The sequence below is a fragment of the Micromys minutus genome, assembly GCF_963924665.1.
Source record: "Micromys minutus genome assembly, chromosome: 3".
In the NCBI taxonomy this organism is placed as follows: domain Eukaryota; kingdom Metazoa; phylum Chordata; class Mammalia; order Rodentia; family Muridae; genus Micromys; species Micromys minutus.
In genome coordinates, this window is record NC_137972.1 from 6,328,304 (window position 1) to 6,352,232 (window position 23,929).

The 23,929-nt window shown below is 43.6% G+C and overlaps 1 protein-coding gene across 1 annotated transcript; it reads left to right on the forward strand.

Annotated features, from left to right (window-relative positions):
• Positions 1-136: 136 nt before the first annotated feature.
• On the forward strand, positions 137-23,867 carry RECQL (RecQ like helicase). The gene is made up of 15 exons (XM_080913914.1): positions 137-157; positions 2,413-2,460; positions 8,506-8,703; positions 9,828-10,007; positions 11,838-11,944; positions 13,654-13,852; positions 17,226-17,392; positions 18,111-18,192; positions 19,060-19,208; positions 19,298-19,415; positions 19,882-20,020; positions 21,066-21,157; positions 22,018-22,237; positions 22,497-22,629; positions 23,313-23,867. Exons 2-15 carry the CDS (start codon positions 2,445-2,447, stop codon positions 23,460-23,462), a joined length of 1,950 nt encoding a protein of 649 aa, XP_080770040.1. The 5' UTR covers positions 137-157; positions 2,413-2,444; the 3' UTR covers positions 23,463-23,867.
• Positions 23,868-23,929: the final 62 nt, after the last annotated feature.

Below are 23,929 nucleotides of genomic sequence, written 5' to 3' on the forward strand. Positions count from 1 at the left end.
ATAGCACGCACTCTTGTTCGAATGTGCGCTCGGACGTCGCACCACGCAGCCAATCAGAGAAGGCTATGGCTTGTGATTGGTGGAGGGGGCTGATCCGGAAGGGTGGGCGCTGCGAGCTGGGCGGCGGGAAGGTTTTTACGCGGGGAGCGGCTCACAGGTTCGTGGCGGCGGCGCGTGGGGCCGCGGCTGTCTGCGGGGTGGATAGGGACCCGGCATCGTCTCTGCAGTCGCTTTCAGGAACCTTGGTCGCCGCAGCATGCGCTTCCGCCTCCTCTTGTGGAGCCGACGGGGTGGAGGGATGCGCTCAGGGTTAGCTTGCGGTTTCCTCCCGCACTGATGACCGCGGACCTGGTTCAGGCTTTTGACTGACAGATCTCTTCGTAACTTAATTAGTTCTTGGTTGTATTTCGTGCTGGGATAGCTTTTGCTGGGAAGTTACCTAATTTGGACACGGGGCAAGTTTTTGGCAGCAAAGTCCAAAAAATTATTATTATTATTATTTTTGAAATAGTGGGAAAGAAATGGACTAAGACGGTATCTCTCCTAAGTGAAGAGAGAACGTCTGTTCTCAGGTTCTGGAAAAGACTTTTTTTGGGGAGGGGGTGGCTAGGTTGTTTACAAAAGTGAAGAGAATCAGTCTCTGCCCTGATAGAGAATCTTACAGTCCATAGACGGAATATTATCACTCCAGGAAGCGATAAGAAGATGCTCTTACGTATGAAGAAGGAGGAGTCTCGAGTTAAACCCATCCTTAACTGTTCTTGCCCTTTGATAAAGGCTGGTCTGTATTAACAGAAAGGTACAAATCCGATAAAGAGAACAGTCCAAGTGAGAATAGATGGGCATAGAATTTGTCTTTGGAGAGCACTCTTATATTTAGCAACAATATAAAATTTAGCAAAATTTAACATGCTTTCAAACTTTTTTTGTTTTGTTTTTATGTAATGGTCATAGATGGTCATTGACTGAGCAAAAAAGTTGTTGTTAACGGTTCATTGACACAGTGAGATCCTAACTCCTGATATAGAAAACTAAAACACCATCCCTAATAAAAGCCAATCTTCTAACTGAGCACTAAATAACTTTAAAATTAGCAAACTGTTGAATCTTAAACAGGCAGAAAAAGCTAAGTCCTTGTAAGGGGATTTTGGACAGGTTACTAGCCCATCCAAATAATTACTAAAACCACAAAATTAAGCAAAATATAACATGCTTTCTAATTTTGTTTATATGTGATGGTTACAGATTGTCATTGAGGGGGAAAAAAGATGTTCATTATAGTTTGGGGAAGTGAATATTCAGGCCTAAGTTTTACTCGTTAAATTTTAATATAAGTCATGTTTTCTTCCACTTTTAGCTGTCCCAGATTCTTTTAAGCCAATAGAGTATTAGGGTGCCTCCCTCTCCATCACCCCCTGCACGTGAACAAATTTTACAGAGAAATGGAATAAGCACCCTGCAGAAAAAGAAGGTTCTGAAAATGACCTGCTTAGAATACTATTTTCTTTAAAGGATGCATTTAACTATAGCTCTCCAGAGCAAGTGCACAGTAAACTGCTAAGTGGTCTATGTATGTATGTATGTATTTATTTATTTATCCATCTATCTATCCATTTATTAAAATCTATCCTACTTGTTTGTAAGATGAGTCCTGCCAGGCATGGCTTTGCATGCCTTTAGTTTCAGCAGTTGGGAAGCAGGTGAGTTGAGGCCAGCAGTCCTGCCACCCCAGTTTTTAAGGCAGAGAGAAAGGCATAGAGGATCAGTGTGTTCTAAGGCACATGTGGGCCTGGTGGCAGAACTATTTAATATTTGGCCTTTTGACTTTCACTTTGCAACTGTAGAATATTTGTTGAGTGTTGTTGCCATTCTATTTGGCACTGACATCTATGGGATTTTTAAAAAAAATATATTGCTTTCTAACTTTTTTGTGTATAATAGTGCTCATTGACTGAGCATGATTAATATCATTGATTTTGTTTGGTTTTTGTGGTGCTAGAGACTAAACTCATGACCCTGTATAGGTGAACATACTAAAGCCAAAAGGCAGAGCAAGCAGAACTAAGGCATAAGAGATTGGAGAAAGATGTATTGCCCTCAGGAGGCAAGGAGAATCGAATCATTTTGAAGATGCTCTCCAGGAACAAACAGAGAAATGGTTAGGATGACTGTTCATATTCATACAGGGCAGAAACACTGGGCAGGTTCCCTTCCTCCACATTCTCATTTTACACCATAGTAGTTTTAGCTGATAGTCATGGAGACTTGGGGAGCGTGTTGCACAAGCCTCTACCCCTGAAGCTGCCGGCTTTGCCTAGTCACTAATGCCTATGCATGCTAACAGGACCTCTGCCAACCTCAACAGCATTGCTGGTGGACATGTTACCTACCATGTTTGTTCTTTCACTTTAGAAGGACGTTTGGATCTCCGGCTCAGTTTTAGAATGGCATCCGTCTCAGGTCAGTGGATGCAGGTATTCCTTGTATGTTACCGTTTTCCTACTTTGATCTGCTTTTTGATTTAAAAAGTTAGAAAAAAATCTCGATTCTAGAAATGATTATTTTAGAAACTACTTTATTAATATGCACAACAGAATTTCCCTTGTGAGTACCAGTAAGCAGGAAGGTCACTATGTAACTGTCATTGCTGTAAAGCTACAGAACCTTGTCATCACCCTGATGGGTGCCGGTCCATAAAGCTTGTCCTTCCTCCAACCCTGCAGAGTTACTGTTCTTTCTCTCTCTGAACTTGACATGTTTAGGGCTATTATACATACAGGTTTGTCTCACCTCATATGGCATAATGTCTACAAGGTAATGGGTGTCAAAGTGTTTCTTCCCTTTAATGCCAGTGATGTTTCATAGTATGTAATGTGCTGTGCTAGGTTTTGTTTTCTGTTTATCAGTTGTTGAATTGCTGATATTGTATTGTTTTTTTAACCAAATTTGACAACTTAGATTTTTAAGTGTGTGTATATGAGGCTGAGAGGGAGGGAGAGAAAGACAGAGAGAGGGGGAGGGGGAGGGGGAATAGGTGTATGTGTGCCACAGTATTTGTGGAGAGTGCAGACTCAGTTCTCTGTCCACTGTGGGTTCTAGGGCTAGAACTCATGCTGTCAGGCAAGGGCAGCAATCATTACCTCTCCCTGGCCATCTCTTTAGTTCACTGATGAAATGGTGGTTTAATGTTTTGAGGAGCTGGTGCTGTTTTGCACGGTAGCTGCATTATTTATGTACCCATCAGCAGTGCATGAAGACTCTGAGAATGTTTTTGATGGATGTCTAGGAGACTGAGAACAAATAAGGAAGAAAATATGCACTACTTATAACCCCAGTGCTCCAGTTAACATGAACACCAATTGGCATCAGCTTTCTTAGCTTTCACATTTTTAATGATTTGTACAGTTTGGAAATGTGATTTGAAAAAACAAATGTAGACTCCAGATGTGGTACTAAAACATTTATGATTTAATAGGTTTTATGTTTTTCCATTTATTTATGCATTTAACATCCTTGTCCCCGACTCCCCTACTTACTCCCTCACACAACACCTGAAATGTGTGGCATTGTTTTAAACTGACCTTACTTATTTGAACTTTTGGTCCCCCTCCCCTATACCATGCTACATTGGACACATTGGGATCTCAGTCATTATGTGGCTCTCTGGGTGGTGCCCTGAGTTAGCAGAAGCAGTTACTTCATTGCTGACCCTCCCCAGCTCAGCTCTCAGTGTGTTGATGTATTGCCCTCCATTGCCGGTCTCATGTGTTCAGACTATGCTGAAATATAAGATCTCGCTCTTGGTTTGATTGACAGGTGGCTGGTGAGGACAGGGAACTTTTAAACTAGAATGGTTCGCCAGGCTTTTCTGGAGTGTAGTGGTTATGGCCTGCTGCATGCTACCCTACCAGTTGGGAAACAAGATTGAGTTCTCTTTAGAAAAACACTCAGAAGGGTTTTCTACCACCACCCGCCACACCATACACCATGTACCACACACCACACAAACAGGCATAAATGTTACAGTTTGCCTCAGTATAGGTGTTGGCTTTGTCTGTTCTCACATCCTGTAAGTTGGTAATCAGTAGTAATAATTTGTTTAGGTCCTTATACAAGTAGTCTTTATTTCTCTGTTCAGATGAGACTAAGAGGTGCTGCTGAACAGAGGCATAGTGTGGTGTGATGCCACATTTGTTTTACCTTCTCTGACTGAAAAGCTCCCAGTGGGCTGTGATTTAAAGCTAACCAGTAATGGAGAAGATCCATTTTAAGAAGTTCGTCTATTTCATCAGCTGCTAGTCTACCCATTTGTTGCTCCATACTTGAACCACCCTCTGAAATTGCCTTTGGTTTGTTGCTTTGTATTTGATTGGAGGAAACCATTTGTTAATTTCGGCTTGGGACATCATAAGAATATCTACACATGAACCACAACTTAGGAACACCGGCGTGTGAACCACTCTCTTCAACACGCTCTTGAGATGGAGTAGCAGCGGTATGCCATGGTCTCCTTTATGGGTTGTTGAAGTCATTCACTGAGTCTTTACTCTCACTTCCTGTGACCTGTATCATAGAAGCTAGCTTTAGAAATAGTATCATTTTGAGTAAAGTCTCAGCACCCAGATTTTCATACATTCTTGTTCATGAGGACTGTGTAGGGTCACAAATGCTGACTTTGCTGTATGGGTTGACACTCACACCTGGCTTAGGCAGAATTTGATCAGAGAGACAGAAATGCCAAGGCTGTTGAAAGGATTTCCTGAAGCGATTGACCCTTACTTGACCATGGGAAGTAATTAAGCCCTCTTTCTATGTTGTCTGTGTGTATGGGATTAGGTCTGACGTGGGTGAAAGGCATGCAGAGTGAGAAAAGGTCTAGAACATTGAGAACCAGCAAAGGCGAAATAATCTCTGAAGATGGACTGCTAGTTCTTACCACATAGCCCACTCTCAGCTCTCACCATTTGGAAGAAAGAGCAGACTGTCACAGAGCTGCTGTCCTTGCATACTGTCTGGAGTGGGTTCGAAGAACTAAAGGAGAACAGGCTCTGGAGGCTTTTCTGAGGTTACTTCACAACAGTTCCATGTCAGGAAGGCCATTTTAGCCCTGGCTGACACTGATCTAGATATGTAGATGCAGAAAGGAAGGTCTTCTGTTTCAGTTTAAGGTCTAGTTCTCTAGCACTGCTTAGAGAAGGGGATGCTGGGTAATGTGGTTCCACCCTGGCTAAGGCAGCACATCACAGTCCCACCCCTTGGCCTCTGTCTTGACTTACAGATGAAGGCAGTGGTGCAATCATGCTTCTGCCATGGCACTCTCCCTTGTACTGCCTCCCAGAGAAATCACAGATTGCCCTTATTCATCTCAGTCACAGCTTGATTTAGGTTAACTACTGGTATTTTATGTTAGGTGTTTGGGTAATAGGAGAGAAACTAAGAAACCAGAAACAAAACCACAAGCATGACCAATAGGCAAATCGCAAAGAGAAGGAGAAAGACATGGTGTGTAGATCTTATTCTTGGTGGTCAGTGGTCAGAGTTGGTGTTCAGAGCTGCCTTCTCCAGCTTCCTAGGTAATCTGTTTCTGGTTTGTTTCTATGTGAGACTTCCCTAATTGGTATGCTTATTAGAGATGCCATTGTCACTGTGTAATAGCTTAGTCATAGACACATATGGGGCTGGTGAGAGGTGCCCCATGGACCCGTTTCAGACAGTCCTTATCTCTATGGTGTGGTAGCGACCCGCGTCTCCCTTAGTAGTTGAGGTCACTTTCCTCAGCCACCTCAGCTGCCCGTTGCCTGTTGATTTCCTAGTGTCTAAGTGCAGGCCATTGGCTTCCATTGTTTGAGCCACTGTTCTTGGTAGAAGCATCTTTTCCTTGATACCTAGATCCTCAAGACCAGCAGCATCTGAAGTTCTGAGGGTAGTTTAACTAGTAGCTCACTCAAGGTCAGAGTAGGAGGAACCACTGCTTCTTAATGTTGTTAATTGAGGCTACAGGAGAGGTATCGGTACTCATCGATGTGAGCAGACGTGTGTGTGTGTGTGTGTGTGTGTGTGTGTGTGACTACTCCACTCTTTAAAGCTATGGTACATTATATAACTTTATAAAGTTACAGTGGTACTATAACTGATGTTTTAAAATGACTTTTTGTTATTCTCTCAGGGTAGCTAATAAACGTGAGAGGCATGATTTATTTGGTCACTGAATTCCCTAGGATTTCATGTGCCGTTCTGTGAAGTAGTTTGTGCTAAATGTGGAAATTGTCCATAAGGCATTTTGTAAATGGAAGTATAGTGAATTTTACAGAAGCATTTCAGGGAAGGCAAGTCGTGTGCTGAGTGTCGGACTGAGTGAGATACTTGCATGTCAGAAGGTTCTAGTGTCTTGTCAACGAGCTGCCAGTCCTCTGGTTTTCCTCTTGATAATGATGCCACAGAGGAGTCTCACTGAGTATGTGCTGTGTGTAAGCTGGATGCTGGCCAGACTAGTCTCAGCTAATGGATGCTGGGGCTGTAAGGCAGGCAGCTTGTTCTTGCCCTTGTACGAGAATGGGCTTGGCTGATAGCCAGATGGTTTTGTCCCCTTTATGAATTAGCATTTTCTTTATTATTAGTAGTGGGCCTTCACGGAGGACACAAGTAGCTTCACAGTTATGCCCATGTGGATTTTCTACACAGTGCTCCCCAGACCCTATGCCACTTTTCCAGGATTTCTCTCTGCCCAGTCCTAACCGTCCCTCCAGTTTATCCTTGGCAGTGGATCAGTATGGATTTGAACCCCAGGCACTGTGAGAAGCCGTGAGCACCGACAGAGGAACTGCAAACTAGAACTCTCTGATTTGTTGCTCAGGGCTCCCTGCAGTAATCCTGTTAGTTTTCAGACCGTGCCAGTGTGTCGTCACACGATCTTCTGTTGACCCCAAGTTGAGCCTGGATTGTTTTTTTCCCCCCAGTCTAATAATAAGAATCTAGGTGTAAGGAACTCCCTGAGAGATCTCAAGGTCATGAGGATGATGAGGTGCAAGATAGGCTTGTACCCTTTGTTCTTGCCTTCACTTAGAACTTGCTTGAGCTCATGTTTTCATGGGCTGCCTCCATTGTGGTCCTGACTGTGTGCCTTATGAATTTATGTGCTAAGGCAGGAAGCACTGGTAACACAGTAACATAGTTCTTGGAAGACTTGGGGCTGGCCACAGCTGATTTCAGAAGGAAGGTAATAAGCACCTGCTGAAAGTGTGGGCAGCTAGGTGGAATGCCACACATCTGTAGTCTCAGGAACAGGGGAGGGGGATTATAAGTTCAAGGCCCGCCCTTGAAAATGTCAGTGAGACCCTTTCTCAGAGTGCAAAGAGGACCTGGGCTGTAGGTTAGGGGTGGGATGCTTGTGTGGTCCTGGGGTCCTCGGTGCAGCACTGCAGAGATTAAGTACCCGTCACAGTAAGACCGCACGTGTGACGGCGAGTTCGTAGGTAGTGCCTGGATGGTTTCGGAGCGTGGGAAGGTAAAGGTGGGCTGCGGCCTGCAGGGTAAGCTGGGACCTCATCAGTGTGCTGTCATGCCCAGTGCTGTGTCCTGATGAAAAGCCAACAACTCTGCCACATAAATGTGCAAACACACCTACCCCCAATTTCTAGGAACACAGAAGTTGCAGCAGGTACTGTAGGAGCTTCTTGTACCCCTGGGAACAAGGGGCACCAGCAGATCCCTGACATGAGGGAGGAGCAGGAGCACCTGACCCCATGCCTGTCCCAGTGAGAACCTGGTGGCCGCTTATTTCTTCCTTTTAGATCATAACCACAAAATTTTATCCCATGAGGAGGCATTTATCTGCACTGATTACTCAAGCACATGTGATACCATTAGCTTTAAATTCTCCCTCACTTGCTTTGATTTGGTATCAAAAAGAGCCTGACTGTGATTTGATACTTGAGTCAGTACTTGAGTAGTGGAACTGCACCCTGAGACGTCTTTGTAGCCATTGCATTGCAGAGCAGGTTCTCACAGGACTGTTTGTCTTTTGACACATTCCATCAACTTTCTCGTGACGATTGGCAGGTTGTTATGCACTGCATCAGTCCAAACATGGTGTCCCCGAGGTTCTGCCTCAGGTGGCTTGCTGGCAGAGTCAGGAGACTGTCAGATCAGTTCTGTGTGCCATAAGAGTGGCAGCTGTCACTATTACACATTTAGCTTCTGACCAGGGCCTGTCAACTCCCTGTGTGTTGAACCACTGAACTTTCTCAATAGTATTTTGGTCTCAGTAACTACATATTGTGGATATTTGGTAGAAGGAGACATCGAAGTGTCAGCTGGTTTTTTCGAGATCATTTAGCTGGGAAGGGGACTAATCCCAGGTCTCTGTGACTCTAGAACATGTCCTTAGCCCTCTGCTCTTCTACTTTTAGATTTAGATTTACTACTTTTGTAATTTAGACAGGAATTTGCAGAAACCAGTAGGGAATCTCACACTGTTCATTCAGTCTCTCCTCTCCCATCCCCCAGCTTTAACAGAGGAACTGGAATCCGTAACCAATGAGCTCCATGCAATTGACATCCAGATTCAAGAACTTACAGAGAGGCAGCAAGAGCTCCTTCAGAGAAAGTCAGTCCTGACAAAGAAAATCAAGCAGAGCTTAGAGGGCTCTGCTGCCGAGGCAAGCGGCGACACTGACACGTCACCAGCTGCGTGGAATAAGGAAGGTCTGCCAGTCTCCTGCCTCCCAGTTGTTTAATGTAGAATGAAATCTCTCTGTGGATCAGTGTGTACCTGGAGACAAAGCTGTCAGGCACGGGGAACTTGCAGGCAGATAGTTTTCACTCATGTGCTATAATATTTTATATGTAAACTTGAAATTTGGGGGTTATTTTTCTGCATATGGTTCTAGTACCAAACATCAGTGTCAAAAACAGAAACATAGGATATTAGCTAAATGTTTAAGCATTAACTAAAACAAAAACTTTGCCATGGTGAACAGAGGGTTTTTTTTTTTTTTTTTTTTTTTTTTGTTAGTTTTTTTTTTTTTTGTTTTTTTCTTTCTTTATGAGACTCAGTCTTTAACCCTGGCTGTTCAGAAACTGACTTAGACCAGTTTGGCCTCTATCTGATTGCCTCCTGAATGCCTGGATTAAATGCATGTGCCACCACACCCAGCCCAGGACCAACCGTTCTTAATTTAAAATCTTGAATGAATGGCTAGATAGATGGCTCAGTGGGTAAGAGCACTGATTGCTGGATTTGTTCCCAGTGCTTACATGGTGACTCACAACTATCTGTAATTCTCGTTCTAGGGTGTCTACCACCTTATTCTATCTAGTCTCTAAAGTGTCAAGCACTTACATGGCACACAGACATAGATGCCAGCAAACACCCATATATACATACAAACAATTAAAAACTGTTTCACAAGCATATTTATTATTTACTGGAATATTTCAAGAAATGACAGTTTTGTATGTGTGTGGAGATTATTTTCAGTACTGGTCTCTAAATGGAAAACATTTATACCCAGAGTCCAGAGTTTAATTAAGTTCATTCATGCTCAATGTTTCAGCTCTGAACTCCTTGGTCACCACTGACTGTCCTTCCCGTGCCGGGCTGAGCACCACCCTCCTTTACTTGTGCTAATTTTCAGTTCTGGGCAATTGTTTACATTAGGTTCTGATGTAATAACCATGTAACATTCACTATGCGTTAACTACTTAGTTATAAAGGTTTCTGTACTTTTGTGATTTGTATATCTTCTAGTAGCTTTATGTGGAAAGCAACCGTTCACGTCTCATTTGCAGTCTTGATCCTTCTAGTCTGTTTATTTTTCTCTTTCTAGATTTTCCATGGTCCAGAAAGGTAAAAGATGTGCTTCGAGATGTTTTTAAACTGCAAAAGTTCAGACCTCTGCAGCTGGAAACCATCAATGTCACCATGGCTAGAAAGGATATCTTTCTTGTCATGCCCACAGGAGGAGGGAAGAGCTTATGCTACCAGCTGCCAGCGCTGTGCTCAGACGGTATGTATAGTAAGAAGGGGCAGAGGTTGGTGGGACTCGAACTCATGCCTCACCAGAATGTTTCTTCCCTGTTGTTATCAGTAGCAGGTATTTACTACCACAACGACACAGGAGAAAAGCTTATGTGAGGATGGAAAGAAATGGTGACGTCAGGGTTGGGCATTTAGAGTTCACAGTACCTCCAGGCATTCAGGTGGGCTGCAGTGGGAGGAAGCATGGGTTGCTATAGCTCTGTGCCAGGTGAGCTAGCCTGCACTATGCAAATGCCTCTGAACGCACCAGAGTGAACTGTGTACTCCCAAGTGGCATGGGGGAGAGGGCTGCTCTTCTGAAGCCAAGAGCTGAGGGTAGACAACCACAGGAGGATAATCAGGAGAGCGTGCTCTGATTAGCCTAGGGATAGGAGAGGTGGGAGGGGCATTAACCTCTGGTGGCTGTTGGCAGAAGGTAACACAAAACCAGGACCTGAAAGTTAAGTTAGAGGCAAGGTCTTTGGCCTTGGCTATGAATTTAGGTAGAGCTGGCATGTGACCCAGACAGCAAATGTGGTCGTGAGTGAGTGGAAACTGAGCCTCTGAGGGCGGGGCACTCTGGAAGAGAATGGCTGTGAGGAAAGGAGTATTAGTCTGATGTGCTATAACACACTGTCTTAGACTGGGTAATGTATAAGTAACTGGAGCTTATCACTCAGTCTGGAGCCCTTGGAGGCCAAGACCAACATGGCAGTAGATTTGATGTCTAGAATGGACCTGTTCCTCAGATGTGACCCTTTCTTGCTGCATCCTCCTATCATAAGGCCAGCCCTTTATCCTTGTTTATTGGGACATTGATTTTAGGTCTCACCCCTCCTGACTTAATGTCTTAACCCAAGGGCTGTGCTCGTCAGCAGCCCAGTGTGTATTAGGTCCCAACAAGGATTTCAGGTTCAAGGACTCAGACCACTGTAGGCATCTTGGTTTCTGACAGATGGGAACATGACCGTGTTTAACTGTATTGAACGCCTAATGAGGAGGAAGGTGCTAGTGTAGGGAGGAGAAAGAGTAACGGACAGGGAAGAGCCCTACTGAGCTCCTGGCGTGAGTCAGTGTATTTAAATCTGACTCTTCTCTGCCTGTGACCAACAGAGTGGAAATGTCACTGTCATTTCAGCAGCACACAAGAAGCTCCAGATGAAGAGTTCCTTCAGGCTCTGCACTGCTCACTGGTTTGCACTTAGGATGCCTCTGGTGTGAAAAGTGAAGGCCACACGTGTTTGCCACCCTGAGCAGCACAGGCTGTGTTCTTTTAGACAGCTTTGAATAATTTTTCCCTGATACAACAGTTTAGTACTAGGCCTGGTGTGTGTTATTTCATTGAAATTTCTATACTGGTTGTTAAAGAGGATAACAAAATAAAATTAGTAAAATGTGTTTCTGTAGTATGGAAGAAAGGTAGAAATTTATGTTTTCCTTTAAAAAGTACTTATCATTTGAGTTTTTATGAATGTGAGTGTCTGTGTCCACACGCCTGAGCTCGGAAGAGGACGTCCTAAAGCTAGAGGTCCAGATGGCTGTGAATCACTGTGTGCTGGGAATTGAGTCCTGGTACTAAGTGAGACTCAGCTCTTACCCACCAAGCCATCTCCCAGCACAATGAGTCTTAGATTTTATTTTGCTTGCCGTACATTCATCTTATTCTGTCATTTATTTTGCCCATTGAATCACTGAAGTCAATAAATCTGCATTAGCAGCCGCCTAAATATAGGCAGTGCCTGCCAGGTGCAGAGAGTGACTTCAGCGACTTCTGCTGTTGGAGAGCTGAAAGTAGGTTTTGGTTTGCTTTCTCTTTCAGGTTTTACACTTGTGATTTGCCCACTCATCTCTCTTATGGAAGATCAGCTGATGGTTTTAAAGCAGTTGGGAATTTCAGCTACTATGTTGAATGCTTCTAGTTCTAAGGTATGGGAGTGTGGATGGGTTTCAGATGTAAAGTCTTAGCTGCATCTGAGTTGCCTGTAAGAAATAATCTGTAAATACTATGTCAGGAGCCTCAGGCTTCTGCTCACAGCCCAGTATTGGACACTGTCTATTTTTATATGCCCCACGAATTAACAGTACTTTTTAAGAAAAAGATTAAAAAACAAGCAAACCATGAAAAGCCCCAGTATTTTATGATATGTGAAGTCTTAGTTTGGGTTCACTGTCCATAGTAAACTGTTAGAAGCAGCTTATTCTCATAGGTACTGCTTCGGTCCTACAGCAACTCAGAGCTCAGTGCTCATGGAGACTGCATTCCACATGACAGCCTTTCTCTTGTCCAGCACTTCTGAGGAAGCATCTGCTAACATGTTTTGTTACGTAGTATAAAAGCAAGGAGGGACTGGGAGATGGTTCAGTGGGCACAGTGCTTGCAGCAAGAGGGCAGCTTGAGTTTAATTTTAGATAATAGTGGCTCCCACCTGTATTCCTGGAGCTGGCGGGGTAGAGACAGGAAGCTCGCTGACCAGCTAGCCTGGTTTAATTGATGAGCTCATGGCTCAGGGAGATTGTATCTCAAAAAAATAAGGTGGGGCTTATAAAAGGAAAGTCCCCTCTGACCTCTGAGTGACTCCATGTAATCATGTACACATGGACATACACACCACACACACACAATTGTGCAATCTATCTTAATACAGAAGATGGGTGTTACTAAGAGCACATATGTGTATGGGGATGAACTGTCTCACCTTATCTGCAAAGCAGACCACTTCCAGGCTGTTAATTCTGTGGAATTTTTAAAAAATATACACATGGTTGCCGTTCTCCGTCTGTACCCTTAACCCCTTGGTTTATTCATAAGAACAAATCCCAGGCCACACGTTTTAATTATAAATATTTCGGTGTGTGACTGTTGTTGTTTTGCGTTGTTAAAGTTATTTGTGTGTCAGTGGAGTAGGACATGAACATGCCACAGTTACGCACAGGTGGAGGTCAGAGGACAACTTGCAGGAGTCACTCTCCTGCCCTGAGCATTTAACTCAGGTGTCAGGTTGGGCAGTTGGCTCCTTCGCCTGCTGAGCCATCTTGCCGGACCCTGGACATGCCTCTAACGAAGAGAAAAAAGAAAGCACAGCGCAACACCTAGCATTCTGATTAAAGTATTAAAACCTAAAATGTTTAATGGTGTAAGTGTACCCAAGAGTCTACATATTTAAATGGTATTTGGTAAGTTCTTCAAATTAGTGATAATTAAAATAGTTAAATAGTTTTGTTCATGGGTATATAATTATAAATTTAATGAGTGAATTTGTAAAACCTACCATTATGGCCACAGCTGCTGTATTTGGTTCACATTTTGGGTTTTATTAACAATTTAAAATTATACACATTGTTTGTTGGAAAATCTTGGCACATTCACGTTCCCCCACCCCACCCCCTTTTTTTTGCCAAGTGCCTGACGTTCATCTTCAGCAGTCTGGATGTGAGTCACTAGGACGCTGCTTTCACAGCTGCTGCAGAGCTTACCCGGGCATGGGGCTTTGTTTTTGATGAGGCTGCACCTGCTTCTGGAAGAGCCCTGGGCTATTGCTCTTCTGTTGCTTCTTAGAAATGAGCATTGCTTTTTCTCAGTATCATGGCCCACCAACTGGACTCTACTCTGATAATTTCTGTTTTGTCTTTAATAGGAACATGTAAAATGGGTGCATGCTGAAATGGTGAATAAAAACTCCCAGTTAAAGCTGATTTATGTGACTCCAGAGAAAATTGCGAAAAGCAAGATGTTCATGTCAAGACTGGAGAAAGCCTATGAAGCTGGGAGGCTGACTGGAGCCGCAGTGGATGAAGTGCATTGCTGCAGTCAGTGGGGACATGACTTCAGGCCTGGTATGGACATGGGGACTGCATTCTTCATCTGCTCATCATGGTGGACGGGCCTGCCTCTGTTCCGACTGTCCGCTCACGGAGTGGGTACTCAGTTCCTGCCTTTCATTCATGATTGCAGTGTCTTAGCCACTGGTTAGCCTGAGAGGTACATGCCTGCTAGCCATGTTACATCTCTGGCACTCCAGACCCCTTCTTGACTTTTTCCTACTAACTGAGGAATTTGTAGGACTTTAAAGGAATTCTCATCTTTCGGGTTTTCAATATACCCCCAGCTCAGAGAAGCTGAAGTTCAATGAGATATTTTAGTACTGCTTCAGCTGCCAACCTAATCTTGATGACATCCTACAGAATGTTACTCAGAATTGTTTATTTAAAAAAAAATCTTGGCTAGGGTGAGTGATTGCTATGCCAATGCATGGACCTGTGAGTCCCCAGGACCCGCAACGTTGAGTCCAGCAACTCAGCACTCGGGTGTAAAGATGGGAGGGACAATCCCTGGAAGCTTGCAGGCCACCTGCCAGGTGTATACAGCACAGTAGCAACAGCAAAGACATCTGTCCTTAGAGTAGATGCGGAACCAAGACCTAAGGTGGTCACACAAACATCCTACACACACACACACACACACACACACACACACATTATTAATTACTGTTATTGTTGCTGTTGTATACTTTTTGAGGCAGGGTCTCTGTAGTCCTGGAACTCGATATGTAGACCAGGCTGGCCTTGCACGCACACCTGGCTACAATTTTAGGCTTAGAATTCCTATTCCGGACCTTGTCCACTTTTCCTTCTGCCATTTTTCACTCTCAAGGACTTCCTGGGTTAGCCTGCTCATCTGTCATGGGTCCCATGTTTTTCCCATGTAGTCTCTAGGTTGTAGTCATGGTCTCTACTGCATTTGTCCTGGACTGTCACCCTTCTACTAGCCCGCATAAGGTGAGGGTGGTCCCTTCCCTGCTGTCTACATGCCTGCTCTGCTTTATACCACAGATCAGCTTTCTGTCATTCAGCCAGACATCCCTTTGGCTGGCTGTCTGCAGTCCTTCCAGTAGGTTCTACTTCTCAGTACTTGAGTTTTAGTTTCTCAGATTGGTTCACACCACCACCTCCTACTGGGATGCTTTCTTCTCCCTTGTTTACCATCATGAAACAAACACTACTGAGTTTCTTACTTTCCATTTTTTGTTTTTTTGTTTTTGTTTTTTTTTTTTTTTTTTAGTCTCTTTTATTTTTCCTTAAATAACCAGTGTTTTCTAGAGTTCTGTCTGTCTTTATCTTTCATTTCTTCAGTGACAGCGATCTTATGGCCCAAGGACTGATTCTGTCTGTCTGTCTGCCTGTCTATCTATCCATGGTTGTAACTTCTTAAATTTCAGCACTATTATCTTCAAAACAAATTTTTAGACTTATTGTACATGTGAGTGTTTTGCCCTTGTGTATGTAGGTTCACCTTGTGTGTGCCTGGTGACTGAGGAGCCAGAAAGAGTGCTGGATCCCTAGACTGGACTGAACTACATGTGGGTCCTGAGAATGGAACCCAGTTGAGCAACCAGTGGTTTTATCTTACCCTTATGGTCATTGCAGTTCAGCACTTCAGGTATCTGATTGGGTCTTGTAATGGGATTCCCTTCATCCAGTGTTTGCCAGTTTTAGCATAATCAGTGCAGTGCTAGTCAAGGTTGATTTCTGGGACATGAGGCTATATGTTCTTTGACTTGAGAGTTGTGTGATGATCCCTCATATTTTATCAGATAGAATCCTGCCTTCTTACAGCCAGCTCTCTATTGTTCATAGCTTCAACGAGGTCTGCTTTCTTATGAATGTGTCAGTGAAAACGCAGGCAGAAATCAGAGGTACTGTGAAAGTGACAGGGTTTATGTAAATTGATTATAAGACAGACAGCACAGCTGCAGGAAGAACTGAGTATAGGGAATCAGAAGGGGAAAGCTGGGGGACCAGTGGGTGACCTCAGAGCACTTTCCTGAGCACTGAAGGACAAACCAGAGCTGGGAAGCTATGTGCAGTATCAAGGGGCTCAACGTGGGGAAGCTCATGGAGAGCCCTCAGTGAAGCCGTGAGCTCTACATACCATCTGTGAAGCCTGCTAAGGTTCTAGTAGAGCCAGTGTTGGTTAAAGCTTGCAGTTGGAAGAGGAGTCTAAGGAAGAGTGGAAGAGAGGTAGGTCGGCTAGAACTTGTCAGGAAGATGTTCAAAGGAAAGCAACACTTGGTACTGTACATGGAAGGAATTCTGGGAAATAGAATTCCGGAATGGATTAGTAGACCATACCCTGTAGTCTGGCTCCCCTGAGTGGTGTGCTGGGTAATTTCCAGTGACTGGTACTGTGTGCTGTGCTCCTTCTTGACCTGGTTCGTGAACTTCTGTGTATTCTTCCAGACCTGACACCAATGCCATCTCGGAAATCTACAACTCCCTAGGCAGTCATGTGGTCACATGGCTCTCTCTTGGCACCTAGAATTTCCTACCACATCCCTTTTTCAGTTTCTTTCAGACATTTTAAGTACTGAAGGGGAAGGAAGCACCACTCTTGTCATGATTGGATGTGTGTGGTAGGTACGAGTCTGAATGGTGTCTTGGAAGCAGGTTTTCCCAGAGCAGTGGCCTTACTACTGTTTGTCTTCTGTTCTGGACTCATCCTCTTGAATGGTATCAGTGGTGGGATTGCTGATGACCACACAGATGACTGATGGCCTCTTCTAGCTGTTTGTGATAGCGTCAAGTGCTCTGATTGTCTTGCTGTCTTTTGAGCCCATTGTCTAACAAGTATACCACAGCTTGCCTAGTGTCCCTAATTGCATGATCTTTTCTGGACCTGTCGCTGTCATGTACCCTGGATAGAGACAGTAAGGACATAAGGTACCCCGGATAGAGACAGTAAGGACATAAGGAACAGGTCTTCACAAGTCCAGCTTGGTAGAGCGATGGGACTTTCATTACCTCCAGGCACATGGGTGTCTCATGAATGCTGGCGTCCTGGGTAGAACTTACAGGCAGTTACACTACTGGAGAGCCTTCCTCTCCACTAACTGCTTACTCACATAACCTCATAGAGATGCCCTTTCAGTCATGTGAGCTCTTGATCCTGGATGGTCTGCCAGGAGTGTTTCAGTCAAGAGTAACAACCTGCAGAATACCTGCTTTCAACGGAATTAATGCGACCTGTGTCAAGAACATTATTTCTGAAGAAAAGTGCAGCTGGGCCTCTGAATTCTGGAAGTATCAGGCCTTCAGATTTAGTTCTAGCCATGGCTGCAGTAAAACAAGGTGGCTGTCACTCATCTGTGCTGTTAAGGATCCGACTCATTCTTTCTCTGAGGGACAGACAGACCATTGTCATCTTTTTCAGATTATAAGGCACTCGGCATCTTGAAGCGCCAGTTTCCCAACACCTCACTGATTGGGCTGACAGCAACAGCAACCAACCATGTTTTGAAGGATGCACAGAAAATCCTGTGTGTGGAAAAATGTTTGACGTTTACAGCATCTTTCAATCGACCAAATCTCTACTATGAGGTACATTGAGGTTATACTTCATTGTATTTATGACATAATGACTTAGTATAAACAGCTTTAATGTCATGAAATAATTATTAGGACATTAATAAATCAGCGCTTTAGTTTATCTGTGTCTTGTACAGCATAATCCACATCAGGCTAAATAGAAAACAATACTGTGTTAAATGATACTGTCTTTTTATACAATCTGAGTGAATAGGGTATATTTGTTAAATTCTTCCTTGCACAGGGTTGATAGCAAGGAGGGGTGGAACCAAGCAAGAGCCCTTCTGATATCTGTGTAACTAAGAAATAGAAATACACACTAATGAGTTTGCCAGTATTTCCCATGTGGATTTTATCTGATACATATGCTTGAAGGTAAAATATTCCCACCGGCTTTCTGAATTCTTTTAAACTGTTTTAAGGACAGATTTAATCTTGGCATTTTCATTGCATCTGTCCTGTGCTTTATATTTTTATTAAAGCATCAAAAAACAGGAAAGCCTCCATCTTCACAAGTTACCTGCTGTTCATGTGCCTCTTCGTCTCTGGCAGATTAAGGCCTGAGCATCAAGGAGGGAGGTTAGATAGAGGCAGAGGTGAGTCAGAGGGCGAGTCCTGTGAGGGCAGGAAGAGACACTCCCCAAGAGGGAGTCACACCTCAGAGCTTGTTTGCAGGTACAACTTGCATGGCACTGGTGAGTCTACTTTTTAATGAGACAACTTTTTGTAGGTTCGGCAAAAGCCTTCAAGTGCTGAAGACTTCACTGAGGACATTATAAAGCTCATTAGTGGCCGGTACAAAGGACAATCAGGTAATGCTAAAAGCAACCCAACTTGGGGAGGATTTTCAGTTTATGGAATGACATGATCCTGCCAGTGATACAGGACTGACACCAGAAAATGAGGTCAAATCCATTCCCTTGGTCTAGTAGGCTGTGTGTGACATCCCTGTCACAGTTGGAATGAAAGTTGCCTGCTTTGCCTCCAGTGGAGTAGGTGACAGTGTAAGTATTGTTGACAAGTTAATTAGTACCAGTGTGTACCTTGCTGAGCGAGCTTCAATGTTCTGGAGATACAAGAAGCAGTGCCTTCCAGGAAGGGTGTATACTTACCAGGTGAAGGAGGACAAAGAGGGGAGCGTCTGTTTCTGAGTTCCAGGCCTAAGGATTACACCAGTGGTACTGAAGCCCAGTATCCCTTCATCACTGTCCTCTAGGTTGTCAGTAGAGAGTAATGGTATCTTGGTAAAAGGAATTCCTGAGTCAAGTAAATCTGAGAGGGGCTACAGTTTTTGTCCCCCCTGGAGGGCATGTCTACACCCCTGGGCTATGGCTATTCCTGGAGATGGAAAGTTTAACCACAACGAGGCAGATTATTCAAAGTCAGTCTTCACATCTTACGGAATTTACATTTGTTTAAGAAATGCTGTGTAGTGGGGTAAAGTTGCAGAGAGAAGAGAGGCCATTGGAACCCCAGCTGGTAGCTCAGGGTTCATTTCTGTCTCTGGCATGTTGTATATCAAACCTTGGATTACCAACAATCAGTATGTGCTCAGGCTTGGGACTTTTATAATTCCCCTTTCTGCTTCGTAATTGTTCAGTGTCTTAGCATGTTATACATTAAACTCCCAGGAATGGGACCTGCATATGTATCTAATACTTGGCCATATTTTACTACAGGAATCATATACTGTTTTTCTCAGAAAGACTCTGAACAAGTTACCATTAGTTTACAAAAGTTGGGAATTCATGCAGGCACTTACCATGCCAATATGGAACCAGAAGATAAGACCAGGGTTCATACACAGTGGTCAGCCAATGAGCTTCAGGTTAAGTATATGTAGTTTTTGAAAGCCTAATCTACCTTTAAAAATATTTAAACGACTTAATTAACTGACCAAATATTAACACATTTTAGGTGGTAGTGGCAACAGTCGCATTTGGCATGGGAATTGATAAGCCAGACGTGAGGTTTGTCATCCATCACTCAATGAGCAAATCCATGGAGAATTACTATCAAGAGAGTGGGCGTGCCGGTATGTAGGTTTCCAGTATGAGTAATCCCAGGAGGCTTTACAGAGGACATGTTTAAGAATCCTGAGATTTAGTACTTGCTTTTAGGTACTAATTTTTAGAACAAGTTTTTTTTTTTTTTAAATCACATTTATATGTATTCTTATATTCTGTGGGGATGTTAAAAATTGTTTCTCATGTGTTGTAAGATAAGTTCATGTCTGCCACTCAAATTTTTACTCAGTAGATTGAGATGTACAACCCAAAGAAGCGAACTACTCATGGACATTCTTTTTTGTATGTCAACAAGATGATATTTGATGAGCCTTTTTATAGTCATTTAACCCTCCCAGGGTGGCTCTTGCAGATTAACTATACATATAAAAACGTCTAGCTTTATTGTGAAGCTCTGTCAGCCAATTGACATATTTTTTCATGTTCTGGGTTTTTAAAAGCAATGATGCAATCCCAAGATTCCTTAAAGCACAGGTCGTGATGACTCGAGAGCAGACTGTATCCTTTATTATGGCTTTGGAGACATATTTCGGATCAGCTCGATGGTGGTCATGGAGAATGTGGGACAGCAGAAGCTGTATGAGATGGTGTCATACTGCCAGAACATCAGCAAGTGAGCCCCCTGCCTTCCTGTAACGTGCTGTGCACTGTGTGACAGATGAGTAGACGCTGAGTACACTGTCGGTAATGATGGAGAACACTGGAGAGGCAGATGCCTACATTGGGACAGCCCTGGACCCATGACTGCCTTCATCTAAGAAAACACACTGTTTGTTTTTGAGGTGATCCTCAAGGCTAGTCTATTGAAAATTATGAATGAAGCCTTTCCTCTCGGCTCTGGTGTTTAGCTGTCTATAGTGATTGTGGAAAGGCATTCGGGAAGATCGGCATTTCACACAAGTCCATTCATCCTGGTTATGAGTCACTGAATAATCCAGGGTGGGGTGAAGTTTCTCATTAGGAAATACATGGCAGTCTCTGCTTACAGCACACAGCTCCCAAAGGCCCTGGGGCCTTGACCATCCTGTGTCTTATGACCTGTCACACACAGCGGAGCTCAGAAGTGTTGAAGTAAGCAGTGATCTGTTGGTGATAAAATGGTATTTGCTTTCCAACTGATGGCTCAGTTGTCAGGAAAGGAGAAGGTGAAAATCTCTTTAAAGGTCCAGGAGACTGTTTTCAGATTTAGTCTAAACGTAAGAACCGACTTCATCATGAAGACGTTCTCCTCAAAGTGAGACAGATGACTTCTGAACCAGTGGTTGTCAACACACTGCTGGTAGAATAGGAGCCTCTGGAGACTCCTTGGGTGGGCCCATTGAGTCACAGCCTTAAGTGACAGAGTAGAGAGGTCAGTTTTGTTGAGAGATGACTGAGCTCACAGTTGATGGTTCTGAAGGTGGAAGGGGCCAGGAGTGTGGGCAGCCTCTAGAAAGTATATGAAGGGCACAGAGACTAGGCTTCCAGAAACATCACCTTTAATTGACACCAAGATTTCTTTTTTCTTTTTTTACACAGTGGTGAGACCACACTTGTGTGGTCCTAGTCACTATATCCGTGGGACTATTGTGGTGGCAGTAGGAAGCCAACAGGATATGTACTCTGAAGCAGAGTCTGAAAACCTGGTTACATGAGTAACTTCTCTCTCCTGTCTGCAGGTGTCGCCGTGTGTTAATAGCACAACATTTTGATGAAGTGTGGAATGCAGACGCCTGTAACAAAATGTGTGACAACTGCTGTAAAGATGTTTGTAAGCTTGTTTGTTGTTTTAGACTCTGGAGAGGCTAAATGCAGTGAGGGCTTCATTGGGAGAGTCAGACCCTCCAAACAGATTGAAAAGACAAATTTATAACAGTATTTCAGATTCAAACGTGATACAAAATCATTAAAAACAAAGGTAGGTCAAATGTGTATGACACATTTTATATTGCTATATTGGGGCAGCACATTTTTTAAGAAATAAGTTAGAATTCCTCTAAATAGAAATCCTGTTACATAAGCAAAGACAATCATTAGTCCTTCATAGTCTCTATTCTTGGTCAGTGACTTGTCACAGTATCAGGAACCCAAGTCCTGGTGCTGTGTTCTTGAGAAGCTGGACTGACCAGGGTTCTGATGCTTCAGTGGATGGTCTCTGCACCTCTAAGTTGACAGCTACAGATACTGACTTACTAGTCAGAAGGCTAGATTATAGAGACCAAACTGATGTGAATCCAACGTGTCAGTCAGGATGCTAAGTCTAGTATTTGGGGACGTGTACTTAGAATGTTCTCTGGGAGGCTTTCGTAGCACACGTGAGGAGCAGAGTGAGATAAGAAAGTGTAGGGCGCTTTGTTCTGCAGTGCTCACCTCCCAGGGACGTCTGGCAGACACTTGTTACCGGAGCACCCTTCGGTTGGTCGATTGTTAATACATTACCCCAGTCCCTACACGTGTTTTAGGAACACAATTTGATCTGGTGATAAAGCCTTGAGGAACACCCTGGTCTTAATTCTGAGCACATTAAAATAAAGTATGTGTAAGGGGCCATAGTGCTGAGCCAGTTTAAGCGGAGGTGGCTTCCTGCCCTCACCTTTAGATCCCAGTTGCCCATCATGTCTGTCCTTGCAGTGTTTGAGAAAAAGAATGTGACACAGCACTGCCGAGACCTGGTCAAGATTCTGAAGCAGGCAGAAGGACTGAATGAAAAGCTCACCCCACTGAAGCTGATTGATGCTTGGATGGGAAAGGGAGCAGCCAAGTTCAGAGTGGCTGGTGTTGTTGCCCCGGTCCTTCCCCGAGAAGAGCTGGAGAAAATCATCACACATGCTCTCCTGCAGCAGTATCTCAAGTATACAGCCCATTTTTCTTCTGTGTCTTCGTGTTTCTTCCACTGTAACTGGAGCAGAGTGAACAGCTTTACAGTTACTTAATATTACCTAAGTCTTAGACCGTGATCACAAAGTCCAAGAAAGTTAAAACAAAACCCCCAACCTATTTCCTTTAAGGATTGTATTTGTGTTGGTCTAGTGTGGTTTTTTTTAATCAGTGTTTTAAAAATATTTTTTGTGACTCCTTCAAGTTTTCTGTGGCTCTTTTTTTCCCCACAGAGAAGACTACAGCTTCACGGCATATGCTACCATCTCCTATCTGAAGGTGGGACCCAGAGCTAGTCTTCTCAGCAACGAAGCTCACGCTGTCACTATGCAAGTGAAGAGGACTGCACAGAGCAGCACAGTCAGGGTAACTGGCTATTCATTTCCAGTGTGTGCCCGAGGCCTGTGGGCTTCTCTGTAATTCTTTACTAGGTTTGGATAGGCACAAATGTCAGTTTTCTTCCTGTGTTTTGATTTTGGACAGATTAAGAGTGCAGGGCTTTAGACTGGCCCAGTGTAGAGTGGGGTGCTGTAACCACTTGGAATGTAAGGACTGCAGATTAAAGTCTTAATCCCATGAGATACTTCCCTTGTAATACTTGTGTCTGTTGAAGTCTATTACTATGGCTTAGTAATAGAAGTTTTTTCTGTGACTCTGAAAACTGGAACTCCATCCTGGAGACTGATTCCTGCCCTTTAGTGGAGATGTTTCTGTGAGCTGCCTTCTGACATCGATGGTGTGCAGATATGTACACAAAAAATGTCAAACAAAGTCTGCTTTCCAGAGGCAGCACACCTGTTAACTGAGTGCTGTGGCAGCTTCTGGGAACGGCATGTCCTTTTTAGAGTTTGCTCTGCTGGCACGGGCTCGCCCTTTACAACATCCTCTTTTACTAAAGACAATGCTCATATTTGAGTAGAAATGTGTAGATCAGAACCAGGCCTGTTAAAGAGCTGATGATTCCAAAGGGGTATTCTGGGACTGCTGAGCTCATGAGGAAACGGCATGGCTGAAGGTCACCAGAGGACTGCTTTGTCATTCTGTTGCAGGCTGCATCGTCTGAAGCTTGTCAGCTGGAACAAGTGGATTCGAAGGGGGAAGATAAAAGCTCAGGTAACTTTCAGAAGTCTAAAAACAGGCTCCTGCCATCTGGCTCTAAGAACACAGGTGCTAAGAAAAGAAAACTTGATGATGCTTGAGTGTTACTTAATCTTGCACAGTTTAACTGTTTATGTATGTTTATGTCTGGGTTATTTTTATAATCAGCTGTAATTTTTGAAACATGTTTTATACATATAAAGCTGTTATTTTCAGAGTTTACCTTATACAATAATGAAAAACACAACTTTTATGTAAAGTTGTCTAAATGTAATATATCTGACATTAAGTCCGTGTAACTTTTGTAAGCCCCTTTGCCTTGCTGTAACTAGCTATCATCTTCTGATGTGACTCTCCTTTAAAGCAGTACTATGCTGACATGGGCTCACCTTTCCAAGTGGGTGACCTTTTAAGCTGAGCAATGTAGTAGATGTCTTCTGGTGAGAAAAGCTGCTGTTATTACTCAGATAAAAACAGTAAGTCATCAGTACCGAGGTCATCAGCAAGAAGGTTCTGCACAGTTAAGTCAATCAAGACAACAAGCCTCCTGAAACCCCAGCCTTACTTT